At 39.2% G+C, this 18,860-nt stretch overlaps 2 protein-coding genes across 3 annotated transcripts; one reads left to right on the top strand and one right to left on the bottom strand.

The window, feature by feature from the left end:
* The first annotated feature begins 321 nt into the window (after positions 1–321).
* Positions 322–2,957, top strand: REME1 (Pentatricopeptide repeat (PPR) superfamily protein). Its single transcript, XM_068465915.2, has one exon. The coding sequence runs from the start codon at positions 442–444 to the stop codon at positions 2,410–2,412; it is 1,971 nt and encodes a 656-aa protein (XP_068322016.1). The 5' UTR covers positions 322–441; the 3' UTR covers positions 2,413–2,957.
* An 11,796-nt stretch (positions 2,958–14,753) lies between these two features.
* LOC137725317 (uncharacterized) lies at positions 14,754–18,665 on the bottom strand. 2 transcript variants are annotated; one of them, XM_068463963.2, is made up of 5 exons: positions 17,774–18,665; positions 17,079–17,341; positions 16,285–16,422; positions 15,278–15,526; positions 14,754–15,136 (listed from the first exon to the last, which is right to left on the bottom strand). In XM_068463963.2, exons 1-5 carry the CDS (start codon positions 18,348–18,350, stop codon positions 15,023–15,025), a joined length of 1,341 nt encoding a protein of 446 aa, XP_068320064.2. In that variant the 5' UTR covers positions 18,351–18,665; the 3' UTR covers positions 14,754–15,022. The 2 variants fall into 2 exon arrangements, with proteins under 2 accessions (XP_068320064.2, XP_068320065.2); XM_068463964.2 differs by having other exon boundaries at positions 15,278–15,517.
* Positions 18,666–18,860: the final 195 nt, after the last annotated feature.

The following is an 18,860-nucleotide window of genomic DNA, read 5'->3' as shown; positions in this document are numbered from 1 at the left end:
TGCCGCATAACATGTACTTGTTGCTAAACGCAAGAAAAGTCATGAATTAGAGTAAAATACTCATTCCAATATTTTCCAAGTAAATAAGTATGTCGTTAATTTCAAGTTTGTTTTAAAATGCTATTATGTAAAACGTTTTAGTTTAGTTACGCTTTTATTATAAAAATGTAGAATACCCATGCTAACTCTAGACACTTCTTAGAAGATTAAGTTCACATAAAATGGTAGAGCCGGACAATTGAGATAGAATACCACTAAAGTTTCTTTTACGTTCAATACAAGTGATATAATTTCAGACGCATAAATGAATATTCTTAATCGACTATAAGTTATTAAACCTCTTGCAAATTACAGTAACGTTGTCTCTCTCACTTTGTGTCACAAAGCGATGTTAGCTCAAAGTGGTGAAAGTGAGAAGGAAAATAGGTTAGGATTAGGCTAATGCAAACGCAAAGAGTAGGGTTCTCCCTTCGTGTTTCCTGTTCTCACTCTGTTCTCAGGATGAGAGCCATCCCTATCTCCAAGTTGAAATGCAAAGCGCTGCAACCATTTTCACGTCCTTGCTCTCACATGCCCAACGTGACGGAATCAACACCCTCAACTCTGGTCCAACAATTCACCATATTCTGCTACCAGAGAGACCTCCCGAGAGCCATGACAGCCATGGAAGCCATGCAAAGGCGCGGACTTTGGGCCGACTCCGTCGTCTACTCCGAGCTCGTCAAGTGCTGCTTGGCTCGGCGAGCTGTTCAGCAGGGTAAGCTCGTCCACAAGCACGTTTTCTCAAATGGGTACCAGCCCAAGACCTTCTTAATCAACGTTTTCATCAACATGTACGTGAAATTTGCTCTCTTGGAGGAAGCGCAGGAACTGTTCGACGAAATGCCTGAGAGAAACGTTGTTTCCTGGACGACTATGATATCGGCATACTCGAATTACAAATTCAACCGCAAGGCCTTGGAGTTTTTGGTTTTGATGCTCAGAGAAGGTGTTTCGCCTAATAGTTTCACGTATTCTTCGGTTTTGAGAGCTTGCGACGGGTTGTTAAATCTCAAGCAGCTTCATTGTTGTATTTTTAAAGCTGGGTTGGAATCTGACGTCTTTGTTCGGAGTGCTCTCATTGACGTTTACTCGAAATTGGGTGAGTTGCATAATGCGCTAGGTGTTTTCAATGAAATGGTGTCCGGAGATTTGGTCGTTTGGAACTCTATCATTGGAGCGTTTGCTCAGAACAGCGATGGTGATGAGGCTCTGAACCTTTTCAAGAGGATGAAAGGGGCTGGTTTTTCAGCTGAAGAGGCCACGCTAACGAGCGTTTTGAGAGCTTGCACGGTGTTGGCGCTTTTAGAATTGGGAAGACAGGTTCATGTTCATGCTGTGAAGTATGGTCAAGATCTAATTCTGAACAATGCACTTCTAGATATGTATTGCAAGTGTGGGAGTTTGGAAGGTGCAAACTCTGTTTTTACCAGGATGGAGGAGAAGGATGTAATCTCTTGGAGCACAATGATTGCAGGGCTAGCACAAAATGGTTTCAGCCAAGAGGCCCTGAGATTGTTCGAGCAGATGAAAGTTTCGGGGATGAAACCAAACTACATCACACTTCTTGGGGTTATGTTTGCTTGTAGTCATGCTGGTCTTTTAGAAGATGGGTGGTACTACTTCCAGAATATGAAGCAGCTTTTCGGGATTGATCCTGGAAGAGAGCACTACGGATGTGTAATTGATCTTCTTGGAAGGGCAGGGAAGCTTGATGAGGCAGCAAGGTTAATACAAGAAATGGAATGTGAACCGGATGCAGTGACATGGAGGACGTTGCTTGGTGCCTGCAGGGTTCACCGGAATGTAGATCTAGCAGCACATGCTGCCAAGCAAATTCTTAAAACGGACCCTGATGATGCCGGAACCTACATTTTACTATCGAATATATATGCCAATTCTCAGAGATGGGAAGATGTGACGGAAGTTAGGAAGAGCATGAAAGCTAGAGGGGTTACTAAAGAACCCGGGTGCAGTTGGATTGAAGTGAACAAACAGATTCATGCTTTTATGTTGGGAGATGACTCACATCCACAAATAGATGAGATCAATAGGCAGCTGAGCTTGTTGATTGATAGACTAATGGCAGTGGGTTACATTCCTGACACAAATTTTGTTTTGCAAGATCTTGAGGGAGAACAGAGGGAAGTTTCGCTTCTATCCCACAGCGAGAAATTGGCGATTGTCTTTGGTTTAATGAGCTTGTCAAAGGGGAAGACTGTTAGGATCAGGAAAAACCTAAGGATTTGTGGAGACTGTCATGTATTTGCAAAACTTGTAGCAAAGATGGAGGAGAGAACTATTGTGATAAGAGATCCCATCCGGTACCATCACTTTCAAGACGGGGTGTGCTCTTGTGGGGATTATTGGTAGAAGAAGATGAGGTTTCATAAGTTCGAGACATGATGAACTTCAGTATTCTCATTTATCATCAATGCGCTGAAGCTCTAGCAGCGGGTGAATTGCAAAATGCTTCTCTCTTTTTTTCATATTCATTTTGTCCAGTTGGGTTGAAATTCGAACGGTTTTCCTGGCCCTTCAGAAAGTGTGGCAAGAAAGGAGTAAACTCCGGATTGCAGTCTTGCAGAGCTGATACAAAAACATAACGAACCTAATGACGAGATGGAGAAGATCCTAGTTCAGAAGGATTGGACACCTCTGTGGTCTGCTGATCTTGAAGGGATGGTGAATGGTGCGGTGGAGATGCGCACTGCGCGTTCCTTGGGGTTGATCATGTGTAAATCGATGGCACATGCAGCTTATGCACACGGTGGTTTGTGAGTCCTTTAGTCCTCCAGCATCGCCAATGTTAGTTGATCATACTAACGAGATATAAAAAGAACTTCTCAAATGTAATGACCTCTACGGATTTTGATCCAAATATAAGTTGACTAACGTAACTTTGGTTTCTCATGTCATATTCGGGCCCGTATTATATGAATTCAAAGAGAACGAGAGTTACAAGACTTGTTGAAAGCAGCGAGCCCGGTCCGAATTTTGCAGCTTAACGTCGTTTAATTAATCAAAATGGGGTTTTACGGTAGATGTTTTCACTATTTTTTATTATTTGTGTATATTTTTCGTATTAGGACTCTTAAAGGTTTATAAATAGGTTGTCTTGGGTTTGGTTTGTAGTTTTATTCATATTATCGATTAAACTTCAGAGATTTTTTATTTCAGTGAACTTCAAATTGTTGATGGAGTTTAGCTTATGTTACATAAAATGAAAGTCCAATTTCATATGTAGTAACATGGCTAAATATAACCACGTTATGTTATGTGACAATGCTTTCTATTCAGCCTAAGCTGGGATTCGAGCGAAGATCCAAGCATTTGTATGTTGCTTATTATGGAAAGATTGCCATGTGAGAGCATCAAGGAGATGGTCATAGAGCGAGTTGTCGAATAGTATGATTAGCTGACGTAGAAAAGATGTGAAAGTGATTTCGTTTGGAAATTAGATCCTCTCTGGATTTTTTCATTGGAGATACGGGAAATTAATTAATACCAACTGTTCATAAAAAATCCTGTCGCTATAATTTTTTTCTTTTTTTATATTTTCAACAGTAAAGTAATCTCGTTTTGTGTGAAAAATATAAAAAAGAAAAAGTTGTGGCCACACGATTTCTTATAAACGGTTAGTATTAATTGATCTCTAAGATCCCTTGTGACATCCCACATCGCCCAGGGGAGTGATCCTCAAATGTATATTCCCATCCTTGCCTAGCACGAGGCCTTTTGGGAGCTCACTGGCTTTGGGTTCCGTAGGAACTCCGAAGTTAAGCAAGAAGGGGGCTAGAGCAATCCCATGATGGGTGACCCATTGGGAAGTTGCTCGTGAGTTCCCAAAAACAAAACCGTGAGGGAATGGTAAGCTCAAAGCGGACAATATCGTGCTATGGTGGTGGAGTGGGGCCGGGAAGTGGTCCCGCCCGGACCGGGATGTGACAATTTGGTATCAGAGCCAATCCCTGGTCGGAAATGTGCCGACGAGGACGTCGGGCCCCTAAGGGGGGTGGATTGTGACATCCCACATCGCCCAGGGGAGTGATCCTCAAATGTATATTCCCATCCTTGCCTAGCACGAGGCCTTTTGGGAGCTCACTGGCTTTGGGTTCCGTAGGAACTCCGAAGTTAAGCGAGAAGGGGGCTAGAGCAATCCCATGATGTGTGACCCACTGGGAAGTTGCTCGTGAGTTCCCAAAAACAAAACCGTGAGGGAATGGTAAGCCCAAAGCGGACAATATCGTACTATGGTGGTGGAGCGGGGCCGGGAAGTGGTCCCGCCCGGACCGGGATGTGACATCCCTAGTGAGGAAATATAGAGAAGATCTAATTCCTTGTGTTTGCACTTTGAACATGACTTTAACCAATAATTGTACAAGCAAGCAAGTAAACTTTTCTCTTTCTTTGCCATGAAGGCAAGGTTTTGAATCAACAATCAAAGATGATCAAATGAAAAAGTGAAAGGAAATAAAAATAAATGAGATTGAATTAATTTAGTTGTGAGAAAATAAACTAAATTAAGGGACAGTTTGATATAGGCACCTCGTTTTTTAAATTTCTTCTAAGAATTTTATTAAACATTTTTTCTAGAATTTTTGTAGAGATACATTTGATTCCTATAATATTGGTACGTTTGATTTTATGGTACATTTAGATTTCTGATACATTTTATTTCTTGGTACATTTAGAATTTAAACGTACCAAAAGTCGGTACATTTATTTTCAAATGTATCATAAGTTAAATTTAAACAAATTAATGAAGTTTTCTTATGTATTAATGACTTTTTTCAATGAAGCAAGTGACTAATTAAATACAGGATAATGCTAGTGAGATTAAATTTGTACACCAAAGTTGCAAACTAAATGATGTTTCGCTTATAGCAATGAGCATGTCTATCAGCATCAAAGTAATAATCAAATCATCAATTTCCATGTTATTTAGTTTACAAATTTAGTCTCTCTAACTTTACCCTTAAATACAATAACAGAAATGAAAAGTTATTTTTTTTTTAGTAATAATGAGGAATTAGTTAAATTAATATTTTTGGTAAAGCCTAGATTATAGAAAATTAGTTGTTAGTTAGCTTAACTGCTTAAGTAGATATATATTTAACAAGGGTAATGTTAGGAAAATCAAAATTTTAAATCAAATTTTATACATCAAATGATGTGGTTGTTGATGATTTGCTTATTAGTCAAGTGTTGATTAATGTGCTTATTTTTCATTAGTAACACATCATTTGGTTTAGAAATTTAGTCTCCCTAACATTATTTATTTAATAAATAAATAAAGGATGGCAATTGATTAAAGTATTTCAATCAAATTTTGTAAATCAAATGATGTGCTTGTTGATAATTGAATAATTAGTCAAGTGTTGATTAACGTGCTTATTTCTCATTGGTGACACATTATTTGGTTTAAAAATTTGGTCTTCCTAGCATTATCCATTTAATAAATAAATAAAAATGATGACAATTGATTAAAGCATTTCAATCAAATTTGGCAAAACAACAGATGTTTAGAGTAAACAAATTTTTAGAAAAAAAAATGTAAGGGATTCTAATTGCTTCTTAAATTAAAGACAAGTGCATTGGAACATGAATGCAAATTTAAACAAAAGTAAAGAATTGGATGAATTAAATTGCGTAAAACTAAACGAACTGAAATACAATGCGTAACCTAAATTGCATATAGTAACGAAATTAAAATATAAGTGCTCGAAGTATTTAGATAGCAGCTGCTAAGTAATCTCGCCGTTGAATTTGTAACGCCTCGCCCCAAGATTCGGTTTTCCACTTGTTAATGCAAGGAGACATCTCTTGTTTGTTATACACAAGTAACATGAGATCTATCTTCGTTGATGTCTTCGCATCATAGCTTTTGAGGCAGCACATCGGAATCTAAAACGTTAAAAGTTTGAGGGTTACGTCAAATTGCCAGAAAGATTTGGGACGGTATGTATTCCTATTTACTCCAAAAGTCATGATCTATGGATAACTATCCATTTTGAAGGAGAACATTCATTTTAGATGCATAGTTAGGGGCATTATGCGACCATGACTTTTCAGGGCCGAAGTAAAGTGGATCAAAATGCGAATACCTCAGACGTCCGGTTATAGATTTAACAGCTTCTGCATCAAAGCTACATAGATAGAGCAGCGATGTTACCATCATCATGTTTCAGAGCTATGGAGCGAAGTCCAACAACTTCGTTGAGATGCTTCTTCTGCAAGATACAAAAACCTAATTCAACAAGGAATTAGTCATGTTTCCTATATTCTTGGAATGCTTACAATCTAAGGATTGCGTATGCAAAGTAATTATACTCCTAAAATGATGCAATATCTACTTCTAGATATCCTTTGTGATTCTCCTGGTTTAATACGGACTTCATATCTCAAAATGACTCTATCTCGACTGGTATAAACACACTCTTTTAGAGTTCGTCTCTGATAACGCAATTTTCGCACACTTACTCTTTTACCTGCTGCTTGAGTCTCAAATATTTGCGTACTAACTTGATAATGGAAGAGCGTTTGGCCTAAACCCCCTCAGGTCCTTAGCTACTTACCGTTCTTTTACAACTATTCCACCAACGTGCGAATTTAATTCCAACAATTAGGTAATGCACAAACAAAGCCTTTTGGAAGTTGGTACCAAATAAAAAATGGGTAGAAACTCATGAACTTTGACTCACTTTTATTTTTTATACATTCATCTCGGTTTGTCACTTATCTTGAAACCTGATTTCATAATTATCTTAGTTGTCCTTTTATATCCATTGATAACCACTGAAGTTATTTGTTAAATAACGGAAACCAATTACGAATTGTATATCAAATTGCTTTGGGTGGTTTACCAATGCCTGAAATCCGATCGCCGAATCTCATGTTTTGTGTTCTGGGTTTCGGTGTTTACTTTCCTATCGATTTTTTTGTACATATGCAAGTTTTTTCTAAATTTAAAAAAAAAGGCCCTTTGCCATATTGGTGAAAAGGTGTTGTGTCCTTGTATCACGGCGTGTGTTCGAACCCTATCGATGGTTAATCTAATATCTAACTTATTAACACAGAGATTGACATGATGATAAACCGGGGATGGAGAAGGTTGCGGTGGATTATTTCTCAAAATTATTTAATACAAATGGGTGAGAGAACATGGCTGTGCTACTTGAGAATATTGCCCCTAAAGTCACACTGAAATGAATGAAGACCTTATGCAACCTGCTACCGATGAGGAAATCAAGTCCACAATTTTTCAAATGCACCCTACGAAGGCTCCGGGTCCAGACGGTTTAACACCAGGGTTTTGTCAGAAACATTGAGGGATAGTTGGTGTTGATGCCTGTAATAGAGTCAGGTCCTTACTGCAGTCAGGGAAATGTTACAGAAAGTGAATTTTACGCAGGTGACTTTAATTCTGAGTCATCCTTGGCCTATCAGTTTATGCAATTTATTATATAAGATTGTGGCCAAGGTACTTACAAATAGATTGAAAAATATAGTTTAGTGGCTGCAGAGATTGCTCATTACATGCATAAACGTACGTCTGTCTGGGTGGAATGGACTTATGGCATTAAAACTTGACATCAGTAAGGCGTATGACCGCCTTGAGTGGAACTTTTTGGAGGAAATGATGCAAAGATTGGGCTTCTTAGCGGAATGGATTCAGTTGATTATGGTTTTATCAATTCCATATCATATTCTTTCAAGATTAATGGAGAGCCCGTGGGCTATGTTCAACCTAAAAGAGGTATTCGGCAAGGTGATCCGCTTTCGCCGTTTCTGTTTATGATTTGTGCGGAAGGTCAATTGGCATTGCTCATGAAGGAAGCTGTGAGGGGAAAATGGACTAGAGTTTGCCGAGATGCCCCCATGATTCACCACTTACTCTTTGTGGATGATAGTTTCTTATTTGCTCATGGGACGCTTGAAGAATGTGGTAATATTAAACGAGTGGTGAGGCCGTATGAAGTGGCCTCGGGACAAGCAATGAATCTCACCAAAAGTTGCGTGTCTTTTAGCTCCAACCTCACGGACATTGACCAGCAGCTATTAGTCGACTTTCTGGGTGTGCAACGACTGGCATTCCATGATCGTTATTTGGGTTTGCTTGTCTGTTTTTGTAAACCCAAAGAAGAAACGTTTGCTTATGTGAAGGATCGTTTATGGAAGAAGCTCGATGGATGGCGAGGTTGTTTTTTGAGCAGTGCAGTGAAAAACGTTTTAGTTAAGACCGTTGCCCAGGCTCTACCGATGTATACGATACAATGTTTTTTGCTTCCGAAAACTTTTTGTGAAGAGCTAAATATGATGATGGCTAAGTTTTGGTGGAGTGGTGATCCAGGGAAGAGGAAAGTGCATTGGTTAAATTGCGTCTATTATGTAAGCCCAAGAATGAAGGTGGTTTTGGCTTTCGAGAATTTTATGCATTCAATATTGCAATGCTATCCAAGCAGGCTTGGAGATTTGTCCAGGGTACGGAGTCTTTGGTTTATAGGGTGTTCAAGGCCAAATATTTTTCGACAACTGATTTCTTGAATGCTCCTGTTAAAGCTAATGCTTCCTATTGTTGGAAGAGCATAGCGGCAACAAGGAATGTTATATGTAAAGGTTTTAGATGGCAGATTGGAAGTGGGAAGGAGGTGAAGATTTTGAAGGATAGCTGGATTCCCAGGGAAATTTTTTTCCGCATTATTACCCCACGACCAGCAACTTGGGATATGGAGGCAACAGTGGATCACCTCATTTGCCCGGTTACGAGGCAAGGAGATCAAGCCTTGCTGGACGATGTATTTAATGCAGAGGAGGTGGCACAGATTCAAAGCATTCCACTTAGTTGTCAATTCACTAGTGATAGAATAATATGGTATCATGAGAAGAATTGCAGATTCTCGGTGCGTAGTGCCTATCATGTTGCTTGATAGGTACATAGTGCCTGTCATGTTGCTTGACAGGACGTGTGTTTAATGGGTGTTAAAGCTGAACGCTCCGGGGCTAGTAGAGATGAGCACGTGTGATGGAGGAAGCTATAGGGAGCTCGGGTCCTTGGGAAGGCTCAAATATTTGTGTGGCGGGGTTGTCAGGACAACCTTCCCACGCGTACAAAATTAGCAAGAAAAGGGCTAATACGAGGTGTGGAGTGTATTTTGCAGGGGTAATTCTGAAACCGTTGAACATGTGCTACGCGATTGTGATTTTGCTGCTGCGGTGTGGTTGGTGGGATTGGGATTGCGAGTTCGTGAGGCACCACTTACTAGTTTCAGAGCATGGATCTTGGGTGCTGCACAAAATATGTCCAAACAGGCTTTTGAATTAAGCCTCATGTTGGAGTCAAGTATATGGGCTGCCAGAAATGCATTATTTTGGCATGGAAAGCTTCCACTCCCCAGGTGGATCAACTAAAAATAAGACACGACAACGGTGGACTAAACCAAGTTCAAGAGGGTTGAAGTGTAACTTCGACGGAGCGTGGAATGAAAGGTCACAACGGGGAGGATACGGTGTGGTTATACGTGACTGGGTGGGCAGCTTTATTGCTGCAGTTTCTGGGCATTTCTGAAATGTAGCTTCGCCACTACATGCTGAAATGCTTGCGGCTAGACGAGCAGCAGAGCTTCTAGTGGAGTTCCAAACTGCTAATTCAAATTTGGTTTTGGAGGGAGACTCGAGTGTTGTGATTGCAGTGGTGAGTCATTAAGAGATTGATTGTTCCTTCTTGGGACCTATAATTAACGACGTTAAAGAAGTTATACAAAGCTTGGATGGAACATCGTTGAACTTCGTGCATCAGGAAGCAAACAAGGTAGCTCATAGGCTAGCTCGTGCTGGCTTGGGTGTTTCAAGTGAAGATAGGTGGCTTGCATTTCCCCCAGATTTAATCTTAGATGCTTTGTTAGAAGATAATCAAATGTAATCTTTACGTTATGGTGAGGATAACTATTAGTGCGGGACACTCTTTTTTCCTTAGACCGAGTTGAAATCTCTGATAAGGTTTTTATCGAGGCCCATATAAGCACCATATTCTCCATTTGTACGTGTTTTCGTATCAATGAATATCATACTTTCTTCAAAAATTCGGGAAAAACATTTCGATTTATTTATCTCTTATTTGATATATAATGGATTTGATTGTTCGTCTTCTAGTCCTTGACACAAGTAGGGCCAGCTCAATGTTGAATTGAGAAACCATTCAAGAGTCGGAACATTTTAATGCACAGAATAGAGAATCCGGAAAAACTGCAAGATATATTGGTTAAGATCTGACTCAGATGCTACTAGTAGTTAAACATTTTGATTTGCGGAAAATGATTGAATAGAAGTACTCTCAAACATTTGGCAATGTCAGATGTGTTGATATCAATGATGACTCATTATTATGATGAATCATCTCTTCGGACAAAAAAAAATTATGTAAACACTTACTCGAAATATCACTTATCAGATTTCACTGTGGAAGAAACAATTATTCCCAAACCACTAATTGCTGTTGTCCAACCCACTGTTAGAACAACCCCATTGTTCTTCTTCTCATTCCTTATTTTATTTTATTTTGTAGAAATGTCATGGCAATGAGTTTTAGTGCTACTACTGTGGGTTTCGTTGCGAAGACAACCATTCCTACATCTGCTCCCTTCACCTCTTTGGCTTAAGTCTCGTGGTCTGTCACACCCCGATTCCGAGATATGTCCATGATCGATACGTGATGTCACCAACCTATGTTTATCTATCGTGTCTAGCCTCCGAGACAAGATCAAAACACAGTCAATGACTCAACCACACAATCACTTTCTTTTATTTCATGGCTGCATCTACCTTCGGGTTAAATTGCCTACGTACCCTAAATAGGAATCAAGCCATTCGTAATTCACCTTTTGTTAACTCTGAACTTTCTTAATGCATTTTCTAGCAGCAAACATAGAGTACCACACTACATAACAACCAAAAGCTAACCAAGATTTGTCATTTCGTCATTCACATATATCACATGTTTTCCAACATCATTCCATAACCACATCCATTAATCAATTCCTTGAATCAAGGATGCACAGTATTATCATTTAACCATGTTAATCAATCAATAAGATCACATATCATTTCACAAAATTTAATAAAGGAACTCTACATAACTCCCTACTTGGATTCCAAGTAATAACATGGTAAACTAATTTATAAACACGATGTCTACTATGAATAATTCTCATTCACTTGAATCTAAGGTTCCAGACCAACTTTAAGGAAATGAGCAAGAGTAGAGATTCCGGACCGCTCAACGGAATCCAATTAAATTATGGTCACCTATTGAAATGTACCAAGTACAACTAATCTTCATAACCCTAGGTAGGCAATGATCACCCATCACGGATATAACAAGCATGATCACCCCTAGAATGCGTATGGTCCCCTATTGCAGATATACCAAGCAGAACCATAGGCATAATCTAATCGTCCAGGCAATGAACACCCCCTGAAATACATATGGTCCCCATCGCGGATATACCAAGCAGGACCATATCCTAACTCTAGGTAGTGATCACCTATCGCGGATATACCAAGCATGATCACTCTTAGAAAGGGTATGGTCCCCTATTGCGGCTAAACCAAGCAAAATCATGTGCATAGTCTAATAATGTAGGTAGTGATCACCCATTGTGGATATACCAAGCATAATCACCCCTAACATATGTATAGGTCCTCATCACGGATATACCAAGCATAACTGTATCCTATAGCTCTAGGTAGTGATCACCTATTGCCGGATATACCAAGCATGATCACTCCTAGAATGCGTATGGTTCCCTATTGCGGATAAACCAAGCAGAACCATAAGCATAATCTAATCATGCAGGCGGTGATCACCCATCGCAGATATACCAAGCATGATCACCCCTCAAATATGTATGGTCCCCTATCACAGATATACCAAGCAAGATCATCTATGTACCACTACTACATAGAGTATTTAGATCAACACACAACCTATCCCTACCTCAACCCCTATGATTTACATTGTAAGCACCTGCACTATCAACTTCTTATGACTACTAACCATCTTGTCATACAAGCATATAAGTTATACATGATACTTCTAATAAGATTCCAAGCTCGCATTTCTATACTAGCAATCATACATTTCATTTGTGTCATTTGGAAGTTCAATAAATATGTATATTACAATAAGATGTCACTTGCACGTAAATCAAGGTGCACAACACCTAGGATAACTCACTAACCAATATAAGCATGTTGGGCTACACTGGCTCTCTAGTAATTGCTAATTTTAGTACTTAAGAATGATTAAGAATATTTTGATCAAAATCAACCTTAGTAATTCAGTTTGGAAGATCTGCTCACCGGATTTCCTATCCGTAAGTTCCTAAGGTTCTTAATTATTACCAACAATAACATACTAAAGTTTGGTGACATTCCAACAGTCGAATTTTTGTTTTCTATAATATTCAAGTGGCAGGCATTAACAAAACTAGGTTTGAACAATGGAATTTCATTGGACAGATGTCAAATTTGTAAGCAGAGTATCGAATTTAATCTAAAAAGATGAAGTCAATCCACTGGCCATACGCTGCCTCATCTAGTTATCGGACCAACTCCAAAAATCACCAAATTTCACAGGATTGTAGAACATACCATAAGAGTTTTCATAATTGGGCCAAGGTCCAATTCAGCAGAAAAAACATCTATAATCTAACGTGGCTCACCGTAAACCCTAGAATGGGTGATTGTTGATTTGCCTCCACCAATGCTCCGACGCCCCCATCCAATGATTGGGCCTTGTTCTTGGGTTCATGAGAATTATTTTGGTGGTGGTGGTCAATGATATGGCTCACAGAAACAATGGATCGACGCCAAGAAGCCCTCGGAGTTCTTCATGAACTGGGGTCAAACGTAGTCGGGTTTGGATGGGAAAGGAATAGGTAAGGTCGGTGTGCTGAGTGGTGGTGGTGGTGGATAGTCACGATTCCCCAAAAAAATCAACGAAATCGCTTTGGAAAATCTGTGCAGAAAACAGGTCTGGAACCGAGTCACGATGGGCAAGTTTGGTCTGGGGAATGATTCGGGTTTGCTGCTTCTCAACTTCCTGCATTTCTCTCATTTCCTCCTCTCCCTGTTGGTTACTTTCTCTCCTCCCCCAGTCACAGCCACACATGTAGCTTTTCTACACCAGATCACTGTTAATGTCTTCTAGAAATTAATGGTCCAATGACCATTTTGCCCTTATCTTTGCTCGTTTATAATTCCTTCATTATAATTCTGATTCACAAACAGTTTTCACCTACATGCTCATGGGATCGAGTTCTATCCAAATATGCCAAGAAATACAGTGAAACATGGAAGGATAAAGTGCGTCCTCGTATAATTCCGTTTAACCAATTAGGGGCATTTTCATCTTTTTAACTTATCAAAAAAATTATACTCCATAAATATAGATGTGTCGTAACTATGAACACAAATACAAAATACTTAATTAAATCATGAAATCCGAAAACGGGATTTCACATGATCGGACCCGCACAACACGCTCGGCCGGTTAACTCAATTATGGATTTTAAGACTTTGATCTAACAAACTCTCCAATCCAATCTTTGCTCGTTTCTCCAATCTAACTCTGCTCCACAACCTCTATCTCAAGGGAACCAATGCTCGAGTGAGTTTCTAACTGTGTTGACCGGGTTGGAACGGTTCAACCGACTAGATCTCAGCTTCAACAACTTCATCGGTTCGATTCCGTATGTTGCCAACAACCTGTCCCACTTGACTTTTTCTTGAAAACAATGGTTTCTCGGGCAAGCTGCCCAGCATCTCAGCTGGCAATCTGATCAGCTTCAACGTTTCCAATAATAAACTCTTAGTTTCCTCCAATATATTATTGAATTCCATAATATTTAAATTTTTAGGAAAAGATATTTCGGAAAGATATTATGGTTTCAAAACATAAACCTAGTTTACTCGTCTCATTGGTGACAAAAGCCTACGCACAACAAAATTTTAATTCAAACTTACAAAAAAAATGAACGAGATATGCAAAAAACTAGAATCACTCTAATGACATGTAACATGTCTCACGCACTCAACACCAACACCAACACCATCAACACATCATCCCTGTGACCTTTTGTACATATCTTAATCTAAGTTTTAACAATTTTTTTTTTTTTTTAATATTGTTATTAGCACTTCAAAATAGTAATTACGTCTATGTTATTTTTGTTGTCACAAAAGAGTAGAAGACTACTTTTTTGAAGCAATAAAAACAACACTTGTTAATTTTTGTTACTAATCTTCTTCAATTGGTTCGATCCGATGACCGAAAATAAGAGGAGTGTGAAAAGTAAAATAAGTATGTAGATAACACTATCCAATAACAAATAGAACCTGGGGGCTTGTGGACGGGCACACTAACGACTACACCTGAATGAGCACATTTTGAAAGGTTGTCGTACTAAATTAGTGAAAGTAAAAGTACAGGTAAACACATGTCCGATGGAGCAAACCACAGTACCAAAACATATTTAACCAATAGTAAATTTGGAAGGATAATACTTGTTTGATGCAGATGAACGGCTTGAAAATCTCCAAATTGAGTGATTTGTCGCACATACCATCTTTATTTGAAGATACAGAAAATGAAGTTCCGATTATAATGTTTGCACGGTTCAGATACATTAATCATAAGTAGAGGGACAATCAGATTCCGCATAAAGGGAAACAGGACCATTATCCAATTTGGAATATCATACAACCAATACATTTTCCGAAAACCATGTTTCTAAAGGGTAGAAGTTACATCAACCAGTACTGTAAATAATAGGCCCTGTGCATCGTGAGGCAAACTTCTTCCCTTCCGCCTTATTGTTACATCCAGTATCAAAGCATTTCTCATCTCATTATATTACAAAAATGCAAAAACACCAGGCATCGTCTCATGAGACAAGTAAAGATCCATACGCGTTGTGGTATTTTACAACTCATCCCGGGAACCCGCGATTTTCCCATGATCGATATAAGATGCATACGCCTTGATAATAGATTCATAAATATCAATTCCTTTCAAGTATTCATCTTTGTTCAGAAACTGCAAGAGGATGATCATTTATGGTTAAACTAATTGGTTGCAGACTAACTTACAAAATAAAAACCACAGAGAGACAAGTTCACAAACACTTAAGGATGCACATGTAAACAGAACAAACAAAATATCAGGCTGGCTACTCACCTCATTGTGGTCATGAAGAAGAACGGGAGTGTTGGCCATTGGAGAGAATCCGATTGCTGGCAAGCCTAGATTCCGGAAGTAGTGAGCATCTGTTGAAGCGGGAAAAATCTCTGGCTTACCAAGTTTCCCATTAGCTTTTTTGACAGCGTCTTCAAGAAGAGCCCACCAGGGGTTTGACCTGTCAGTTGCTGTAAGGATTGGCTTCCCCGACTTATCAAGCACCGAAACCTTCTGCTTCAACTGCCCATGCTACAAAGATAAGTAGAGAAATATTCCAAAATATTCCGTTCGATTCAAATCCGAAACCGAAATCCGAAATCCGAATAAAATTGGATAGGAACTGGAGAACTATAAAGCCATGGAGAAGATTTTTTTTTTTTTTTTTTTTTTTTTTGATCTTGGTATAGATGAGTCATACAACTCCCAAATTTTTTAAATCAACAAATTCCGATTCCGAAATTGGGAAGGATATACATTTTCAAAACATTTTGAATGGGAATTGGAAACATGTATTTTCTGCTCTGATCAGACCGAAAATTTTAAATATTATGTCTTCTGTAATCATAGTAGTCCGTACTTCTCACTGACGCAATGCACCTAGGCTAAAGCCTGAACATTTTAAGAGCTTCGGACAAACTTAATGGACAACATATCTTAAATAGTTAAAACACAGAATACTAGGTAAAGACCACTGCTGACTTTTCCTGGCAATGCGAGGGGCAACAACACAAGGACATTACAACACTGTTACACTGGTCCGTTTGTAACTTTGTGTCCATTATTTGATCAAGCAAGATCAGGAGGTTAAACGATCACTCATTAGTGCACTGCAACCATTGTAAACACTACATCGGTTTCTTAGTGCTGCCTATTTATTAAGGTATTTACTATTTAATAAAAGACTATATTGAAGTGTTTTTCATACTGATTTACCATATATAACTTCTAAGTTCTTAAAGTATGCAGTAATTTTGTACTTGATAAGATAAGATCAATGTGCTAATTACCCTAAATGTCATGTTGCGTGAAGTAGGGGCCCATTCTTCAGCTATCCGTTTCTCCAAAGACTCATGATCAGCAATTGGTGGGACCCTAATATCAAAGCCTGCTTCCGCTTCAGATGGCTGCAAATTCATTACAAAACCCTGGCAAACAAAAAGGGAGATCATTTTTTCATCAGAGATGTTGTTATTATGACTGCATAAGTGAGGAACATTATGATCCCAGGTTACGATAATTTCATTGCCAACTTTTGCAAGAATGAATCTTGGCACTTGCCAAATCAAGCTTAACATTTTACGTTCTGCTCTTGTAATATCAAGTGATACATGCACATTTCATCACACGCTTATGTCTGAAGTGATAGTGTAATGTCGTCCGCTAAAATGTGTTGCAAGTGTCTATGAATCAATTGTTTAAGAATTCTCTTTATAAAAAAAATATTATTTAAGAATTCCAATGAAAATCCTTTCCTACACTATAGCCCCAGAAGATGAGTGTGAGATTTATGAGAAGGCATGAGTTCAATAGCACATACAAGTGATTTTGCTGATTAAGGAGCAAACAACAACATTCAGTTTCATTCATGCGTAGGCGAATCAACAATGCAGTATTGCATATTGTCACAAAATTCCCTTAGGTCCCTCCAAACATTAAATTCTAAACATGAATATTCCTTACTGATGTTTAAGTTCTGAAACTTATGTTAATCCAAGAGAAGAAAGAGTTCTATTAAACTAAGAACTCCATTTAAGCCAGCATCAAGTCATGAAGAAACCAGCACCAAGGTGATTCAACTTACAGTTGGAGTTGGGGTGCCAGCTTTCAGAAACACAATATTAACAGAGATGACCTCGCCTTCAGCCTTCAATCCCGCTTTTACCAAATCAAACTGCGCAGCCCGGAACCGCCTCACACTCTCAATGCTTTTCAAGAGATTCTCCATGGCAGTGTTGTCATAGAGCTTAGCCCCATGACCAGGAGCCCCAGTAGCCTTGATCACCAGCCACATGGGACGCCTCTCCGCATAAAATGCTCTGTAAGTCTCAGTCGGCGATGCCAACCCTGTTTTTTTTTCGAGCACACCCATTTACCAAATAGCAAAATCATTAGAAAACAGCAAACCAACACAAGGAAAGCACCAGAACACCCACTTAACCAAACCAATAATAAAACTTAGAAATCACCAGTGCAATCAGTTGCCCAAATGACACAAAGGCTAGCAATTACCAACTCAATACCAGATACTGATTAGGAGGCGGAATTATCCAGCTAATAACATCACTAGCCAATAGCAAACCAATAACAAAAACTTAAAAAGCACTACTCTTTTGATTTACCCAGATGATAAAATCACTAGCAATAACAAAAACCGTAAAAAGCACTAGTATTTTCAATTACCCAGATGACAATATGGTTAGCAAATAGTAAGCAAACAACAAATAATTAACAAGAACTAGTAACAGTGAGCAGAATCATAAGGTCTGATTAGCTCACCTTCATCAAGCACAATTCCGACGTTCAATCCCTTGAAAACATCAGATTCAGCCAGCTTCACAGCACCGTCGTGTCCCCCAATCTCCTCATCAGGAACAAACGACAAATAAACAGACCTTTTGGGCTTAAACCCAGAAGCCTTGAGCCGTCGAATCGCCTCCAGGTACTGAATCCCGACGCACTTCATGTCCTGGGACCCCCTGGCGTAAACGTCGCCGTTCGAGTCCAAGTTGGCCGAGAAAGGGGGGTGTACCCACTTGTCGTGCTCGGCCGGAACGACGTCGGTGTGGGAATTGAGAAGAACGGAGTGGAGGGAGGGGTCGGAGCCGGGCCATTTGAGGAGGACGAGCGGCTTGCCGGGGACGAACTCGAGAGTCTGGGATTCAAGGGAGAGTGACTTGGCCTCGGAGAGAATGAAATCCGCTGCTTCACGGTACTGGGGATTTGGGTGGGCCGTGTTGATTCGGAGGTATCGTTGGAACCGCGAGATTATCGGATCGTCGTCGGATTGTATGGCCGTTGATTTTGATGAGAGCAGTAGCAGAGAGATTATGCAGAGATGGAGACGAAGCTCCATTTTTTTTCCTTTTGTTCTTGTTTAGTGTGTTTCAGTGACTCGGAGTGAATTTATTTATTTATTTATTTTTTTTTTTCGGAAAACAGGAATCACATTTCTTGGGCAAAGATGCCCCAACAGTACAAAGAAGCCTACACCAAGGCAAGCGACATCAGACCAACCAAAAACCAAGCAGCAAAGGGGGTTAAATAGTAAAGATGCTAGAACCGAGTTCGAGCATCCCCTTCCCTGCCATGAATTAAGAGAGACAAGGCAATTCATTCTTATTTAAAACAAAAATCAACGAAGATGGAGGTCGATTGACCAAGTGACATTACACATCGTAGTGACTCGGAGTGAATAAGTGAGAGAGATCAGAATTTTCTATTGAGAAATTTTATTTGAACCTATTTAACATCTTTCTACACTCAATTTACTCTATTCACCTATATTTTTTTTTTAATTAAAGAATTAATATATCTTTAAACCTAAATTTATTACATAAACTACCATCTCAAATCCAATTCAAAA

The sequence above is a fragment of the Pyrus communis genome, chromosome 5 (assembly GCF_041283825.1).
Source record: "Pyrus communis isolate YQ-2024b chromosome 5, ASM4128382v1, whole genome shotgun sequence".
NCBI classification, from domain to species: domain Eukaryota; kingdom Viridiplantae; phylum Streptophyta; class Magnoliopsida; order Rosales; family Rosaceae; genus Pyrus; species Pyrus communis.
The sequence above is the reverse complement of the archived record's forward strand: the minus strand, read 5'-3'. Positions and strand labels throughout refer to the sequence as shown.